General features: G+C 37.4%; 1 protein-coding gene across 1 annotated transcript in view; it reads right to left on the reverse strand.

The window, feature by feature from the left end:
• Positions 1-7,744, reverse strand: part of FRK (fyn related Src family tyrosine kinase) — an 85,546-nt gene that overhangs the window by 33,979 nt on the left and 43,823 nt on the right. The window contains exon 2 of the mRNA XM_007454996.1: positions 2,761-2,882. Within this exon, the coding sequence (XP_007455058.1) occupies positions 2,761-2,882 (122 nt within the window). The remainder of the gene's footprint in view (positions 1-2,760; positions 2,883-7,744) is intronic.

Consider the following 7,744-nt stretch of genomic DNA (forward strand, 5'->3'; position numbering starts at 1 on the left):
TGCCGACTGACCCTTCTGTCTCACACCTGTGATTTCAGGCAGCAGCAAGTGACGCCTCTGTGTTTGCCCCGTCACTTCTCCCCAGACTGTTATCTATAAATCTTTCATCCGTTCTGTTCTCCACTCTGTCATCAAAGGTCAGACCGAGTCACTTTCTGCCTAAAACTTCCCTCTATATTTGGACCTGTAGAAAAAGCTCCAAATTCCTCAGCATGGTATACAAGGCCCTGAACAGCCTAGTTCCAACTTTCCTTTCCAGGCTCATTTTTGGCCATTCCTCCTCTCTTCCATCTCTGCTCCCCATCTACACACACGCGCACACACACACACACACACACACACACACACACACACACCTGCACTGTCCTCCCCACTCCCTACCCTCCACTCTGTGCATTTGCCTTGCCGGGAATAATCCTTCCCACGTGGCTACCTTGTGACACACACTGAACACAAGTGCTGCCTCTTCTGTGAAACCTTCCTAACTCCTCTCTGAGACTTGGCCCCTGCCCCCTCTTGTCTCACCAGACAGCTGTGTTATCACCCTCCTGGAGACTGGGGCCAGGGACTGTGCCTCACTCTCCTTGCTGCCCTAGACCTAGCAGAAGCCTGGCACAGACTAGGCACTCAAATATTTGTTCAAGAAATAGACAGTATATAAATAAATGATACCAGTTACTAGATGCATCACCCTGAACACTGCTGATGAGCTTTTTTGCCTCATGTCCTCCGTCATTTTTCAACTATCTTCAATCTGTTATCATTCGCTCTTAAAAAGCTTTCGCTGAGAATGAATCTGGAATTCCCTCTACTACTCTAGAGATTTTCCTATGCAGAGCTGCCTAAAGTAAAATTACGATGTGCAATGCAAAATCCTTTCTGAAAAAACTCGCCTGAAATTCAGTTTTATCCCACAAGGTGTATTTTTCCGGAAGTGTACTTTAAGCACAACAATATAAATGCTTATGGAATGCCAGACATCAAATTTATATTAATGGCAATAACAATTATAATTTCCGTTAAAGTAATTGACTGAAGTCAAGAAATAGGCAAACTAGTTGACATGCAGTCATAATTTTATATTTTTCATCAGAAAAACAATTCTCTACCAATGACAAATAACAGTAAGGCCCCTAAAACTACCTGTCATGCATCTAATGAAGACGGATTCTCTGGCTACCACGTATAATACATAATATCCAAAAGCACTGCTGTAATTCACAGCTAATTAGTGTCTTGCCGTTATGAGAGGTGTCATAGCCCTAACTGTCTCCCCAACTCTCTACTCAGACCTCACAAGAGCTGACAGCCAGGCAAGGATCACAACAAGCCAATTAGCACCCACCCCAACCTTGGGTTGCTGTTTCTCGGCAGCCTGCCGCAGCATCAATAAATTATTCCCCCCTTGTGAAGCGCTTCTCTGACAGCTGCGAGCCATTGTCGCCTGAGGAATAAAGACAATACTTCTAAGGAAAACTCACGGGGGAGAGACAGAGATAGAAAAGGGATATTATTTGCCTTCCTTTAGCAGCATAACTGTCAGCAAAATTGAAGACCATCAATTCAGACTGATTAGGAGACAACTGCCCTGAGAAATAAAGCCATGCCTGGTATACCTGAAGATCCTTAGTGGTAATCAACAGTCAGCAATTGGGTTGTTCACTTGTTTGTTCGTTTTAATGTAGATTATATCGAAGACCCTTTTCTTTCCATTTTTCTCCTGTATAGTCCTCCTTCTGGCTAATAAGAAAATTATCCTTTCAGTAGGACATAATGGTCTGCATTTACTTTGTCCCCTAGTGAATACACAGCAATCAGATAATTTGTTTGAAAGACTCTAAATGGTTTGACTTCATTGAAAAGGAATCTATAATGTTATGCTAGTCTCCAAGTAGGGCCTACAAAGCTTCCTAAACCCATAAGCAAGAATTACAGTATTCTCAGCACATAACAGCCAATATCCTTGTAATTTTGTTCTAAGCCTGTAAAGCTGTTTTGCTCCATAATATTCTACTGAGAAAGTGTTCAGAATAGTCACTGTGGCCTGGGAATTATTCAAAGATATGACTCAGTTAATTCTACTTTTTCTTTGTTTTCCTCATGGAAATATTCTACTTCTATATTTTTAATGCTAGAATCTAAAACATTTAATCTAGCTTTTGGCTAACTAATGACTACCTAATATATAAGCAACTGTAACACTTAAAGATAATTCTCAGGTCTCCTGTGTTTTTTCTTTCCTAGGGTATTGTAAAGTAAACATGCACTTGACTCTCAGCTGGAAAACTACATTTGACCAAATGTTACATGTCATTGGTTAATTAGGCACATTTGCATTCAGCATTTTAATTCATTTTCTATTTACCAGGCAAAGACAAATGAAATGCAAAAAGAAAAAAAAAAATGGGTATTATGGCAAGATCAATTTTGACAACAATTTAGATTTTGCTTATCATTTCCCTAAACGGATAGGCTCCTAGATAATGCAAAAGTGAGAAAACACAGGCAGATCCATATATTTTTCATCTCATACCTAGAGTGTGTGTATTTGAAACATTTATAGTCACATCTAGCCACAGAGAGAAATTGTTTTGCTAATTTTTACATTACTCTTGAGTAGTTCAATAGATTTAATTTTGGTACTATCGTGAAGATAACAGATAAGGCAAATTTAAAATTAACATGTCCATGTTCACACAGAAGATTCATGACTACATACTCTCAAATCCACATTTAAATCACACAGAACAATGCCCATACCTGAAAGGGAGAAGTTGCCTTTCTGACTTTCACTTTCTCTGATTAGAAAAGCACCTGTCTGATTTTCTGAATATAATAGTTGTTTTTCAGCATCTGCCCTCTTGATTGCTCCAAAGAACCACCTAAAAAGAGAGAGAGATAAACTTTAATTAACCAGTCAACATTCGTTTTTTTTCAGGAGCAGAAGTTTGGCAAGAAAGTTCCAATATCAGAGGGGCTTATACTCTTTAGTGAAACTATAACAGGTATAAACGGTAGTTTTTGATACTTGACATGATTTTTCTGGATGTCTCCAACACTCACCAGGAGTCTTTAATATATTACAAAATAGGAATTTAGCTGATGCCTCTGCTACCACATGTCTTCTCACACCTGCATTCTGTCTGAGAAACCCTGTGTTCTCCTGTCAAATCCAAAGCTTCTAGGGCGGGCCCACCACTCAGTAAGTTTGCCGTGTTCCACGCTCTAAAACTATTCACATCACCATCAGACTGTCCACTGCCTCTCCTAACACCTTCTAGGTGTTAGGAGGCAAACATTCTAATCCAGGGATTCATATATTTCACATCAAAGTGTGAACAGTAAAAATGTAGTTCTCTGGGTTTTAATTCCCATCTTTCTCCCTTCCATCACTGCCCAACCCCCCCGCCCCCCATAATATAAGATGGTTTTGCATGTTTAAAAAGAAATTTTCATCGGTGGAGAGATTATGTGAAAAAGATACTTCTGCCTGGGATGTATCTTCTTAGTGTCCCCTCCACTTCTCATCTTTACACTTTTATCCTTAACATTCCAGAACTACAAGAGTCAGTAAATGTGAATGTGATCAACCTCAACAAAGAATTACGGATTTTAATATCAGAACCAGTTTAAAACATATATCAAGTCAGCAGACACTAATGTGATAATAAGAGGAAACTGAGACAGCCAGCTTTGCGTTAATGACTTTTCACTATAGGGTCATAATGTCGATCTTTATCATTAAAGACTTCAGGTAAAACATTTATCTTTCTAGGCATCATCTTTAAAAATGTAAACACTCAAAGAGAAGAAATGTACGCCTGAGGGAAGAAATACAGGCCAGGTGAGAAACTGCAGGCTGGGAGAGGCCCTCAAAAATTGGTTCCAATTGGTTTGACAGGTCATGGGTATTGGGGAATATGAGTGCACTAAGGGTGACACAATTGAAAGGAAGAGGGGAAGAAATTGAAAAAAAAGAGACATTAAAATCTAATTACCTTCTAACAAAAGTAAGATGTTTGTTTACCATTTTCCCAATCATCAAATTGCAAATTACACAATATTAACTATATTAGCCAGGAAATGCCAGATTATGTTGGAACAATGAACAACTCCAAAAATCTCAGTGGTTTAAGACAACAAATATTTGTTTTTCACTCAACTGCAGGTCCACTGAAGGTCATCTGTGCCATGTCCATCTCTATGTCCACCAAAAAATTTCCATCTCCATGCTTCCACGACTGACTAGGCAGGCTGGATTGGAAAATGTGACAAATCACAGGCTGGTTCCTGGAGCTTCTATTTAAAGCTTCTGCTCAAGAATGGGCCCACTGAGAAATAAGTTGTATGTTCATACTAAATTCAAAGAGAGTAGAAAATGCAATCCTACTATTTCCCTGAAGGCAGAAAACTGGAAACATTTGGTAGACTACACTAATGACTACCATATTGATTCAATATCAGGAACCAAATTAATGTCCATAGGTTATTGTTTGTCCAAATGAAATTTTAAAAGGCTTGGAAACATTCCAAGGTGGCCATGGAATGAATTCACAGAAAAATAGAAATGCATGTTTTCCGCTATTGCAGAAATAAGTAAATATCAATAGAATAATGGAACATAATAAAAAACTCAAACAGACCCAAACATACAAATTAGTGATGAAAGGATGGATTAGTCAATAAATGATGCTGGTACCAATCATAACCCATATAAAAAAAATTAATTGCTGCTCCCTATAGCATAGACAACAATTTTACATAGACTAAAAACCTAATGTAAGGGCTTCCCTGGTGGCGGAGTGGTTGAGAGTCCGCCTGCCGATGCAGGGGACACGGGGTCGTGCCCCGGTCCGGGAAGATCCCACATGCCGCGGAGCGGCTGGGCCCGTGAGCCATGGCCGCTGACTCTGCGCGTCTGGAGCCTGTGCTCCGCAACGGGAGAGGCCACAACAGTGAGAGGCCCGCGTACCGGGAAAAAAAAAAAAAAACCTAATGTAAAAGGCACATTCTAAAACTTTCTGAGACTATTAGACTAAGGAAGTTTTCTTCCACAAGACAAAAAGAAAAAGAAGAAATACAAGCCTTAAGGGAAAAGATTAATAATATTTATTACACCACAATTAAAAACTTGCAACACCAAGATTACCATGAAATAAAATTAAACTATAAGCCACAGACCTGGAGGAGGTATTTGCAGAGCATATAAACAAGAATAAGATTAGTATTCAGGTTATATAGAGACCTATAATCACTAAAAAAAAAAAGACAACACAGTAGAAAAACTGATACAGTATATAACTGGATAGATCACAGAAAAGAAAAACCCAATAACTAATAAAAATAAGGAAAGAAGTACAGCCTCTGTCTATTGCCAGTAATTAGGAATATTAAGAATATTAAATATAAAAAAATGAAATGCACTTTCACACTTTTCAGGCTGGACAAAATTTAAAACTCTCACATTCAGGCACTGGAAAAAACATGAAACAAGAACCTTTATATAATACTAGTGGCAATGCAATTTGGTACAACTAATTCAGAGAACATTTGGCAATATCTAGTAAAGCTGAATATTTGTATGCTACTTAATTTCACTTCTAGATTGTATACTCTATGTGCTCAAGGAAATATACCACAAGCACATTCACTGAAGAATTCTAGCATGGAAAGTTGGAAACAACCTAAATGCCCATTGTAGGGGAATAAATAAACTTAATTATGGATATAAAATGGAATACTATATGGCAGTTAAAACAAATAAATTGTTGAGGGACAAAAGGAAGTTGAAGAATGATACATACCTTTATAATACTCTTTATATAAAGTTTAAACAAACACATGAAAAACATTAGATATTTTTATGGATAGCATGCTTAGTGAAAGCTAACAGTTAAAACACTCAGGCATTCTTTTTTTAGACTCCATTTCCAGCAATGGCAAAATTTCTTCACACAAATATTTCAAGCAAAGAAGCAACATGGATCAAATATACTTATCAACCCCATGCATTTTCCTGATTTCTAGTGCACTAATTATGCAGCATCATTAAAATGTTTGATCCAAATATAAATATGTAAACCTTTACAAGAATTACAATTTATCTAACAGATTAAATTCTTAGAAGTACAATTATATCTCATATATCTCATAATTCTAAAGAATAAATACTCCATTATATAAGCTTTACATATATACATTACATTTGTATTTTGGATAATCAAGTTTATAAAATGATGTCTTTTCTCTGCCTAATATATGTATGAGCAAGCAGGTTTTGTAAATCAAATGATTAAAGATATAATAATTTTACTACATTTGTAGAGAGGAACTGTGTGATGAATTTTTTTTAAAAAATTCTTTTCTGTCTCACCAATTCTGGATTCTTTTTTTTTAATTTAATTTATTTTTTTATATAGCAGGTTCTTATTAGTCATCCATTTTATACACATACATGTCAATCCCAATTGCCCAATTCATCACACCACCACCCCCACCACCCCGAATTCTGGATTCTTGTACAATCACTTTACAAGGCAAATCACACCAGTAATGAATTGATAATAACAATGAAATACATGTAACTATTTGACTGGATGCATCAGCTCACTTAATACCTGGAATTTTACTTGGCTGAGCTACTATCAAGAAGTGAAGAAAATAAATCATTGTTTTCTGGATGTAGTGGCATTATAATGCCATCTTTCATACTCAAAGATGATGCGTCTGCTATAGATTGTGATCGCTAGAGCATGTGCTGCTGTACAGACTAATGGGCAACCGATAGTTCGGTCCACCCTCTGCACAGGTGGAAACCGTTCCTTAATTTGTGGTTTGAGCCATGGGCAGAACTGTCATTCTTCTCAGTTCTGCCTTTAGAACCCCTGCTGGTCCCACTCTGGAAGGGCACGTACACCCCAAGCCTCGTTGTCCACAGGCCACAGCCATTTTCAATGCTCTCTTTAAGATGTAGTTCTTATGTGCAGTAAACAGTGAGTGCTGAGAAGAGATGAGGATATCCTAGGAGGCAGAAAGCATCAGGGGAGAGTCTTATAGATCGTGATCCTCGAAATGTGGATCGGCAACAGCATCACACGGAAACTTGTTGGAAATTTGCAGGCTTCACGTCATACCAAGTGAATCAGAAACTCTGAAGGTGGGGCCCGGAAATCTGGGTTTTAATAATTAGTCCCCCAGTAAATCTTATGCACACCAAAGATTGAGAACTACTGAGGTACAGAAATAGTAAAGAAGTTGGAAATTTACACGAGACATCTGAAAATAAGTTAGATTTGGCACTTACATGTAAAAATTATCCAATAAAATACTACTACACACACTCTCACATACACATTTTATTGATATTTAATGAAAATAATCTTTATTACTATGCCATACCTGCCATGAAAGAGATCTTGATTAAGAATAACCAAAAAGGAGAGGAGATCCATAATAACCTATAACCTTGGAGAAAAATGCTTCAGTTAGATGAAAATGGAGCAAAAAGTACACTGCCTGTTTTAGATGAAAGGAGTATGTAATTGAAATCTAAGATTCATTCTGCAAACATTTGAGTGTCTATTGTGTGTAAATTCTGTAGCATGGACACAGAAAGATCTGCAAGACATACTGCTGAATGAAAAAGGGTAAATTGCAGAGTACTAGGAATATTATAGTTTTATTTATATTTTAAAAACCAACAAACCAAAAATTATATGTGCTTACTTCTCCAGAGATTAGGGAA

The sequence above is a fragment of the Lipotes vexillifer genome, unplaced genomic scaffold (genome assembly GCF_000442215.2).
Source record: "Lipotes vexillifer unplaced genomic scaffold, Lipotes_vexillifer_v1.1 scaffold18, whole genome shotgun sequence".
Lineage (NCBI taxonomy): Eukaryota > Metazoa > Chordata > Mammalia > Artiodactyla > Lipotidae > Lipotes > Lipotes vexillifer.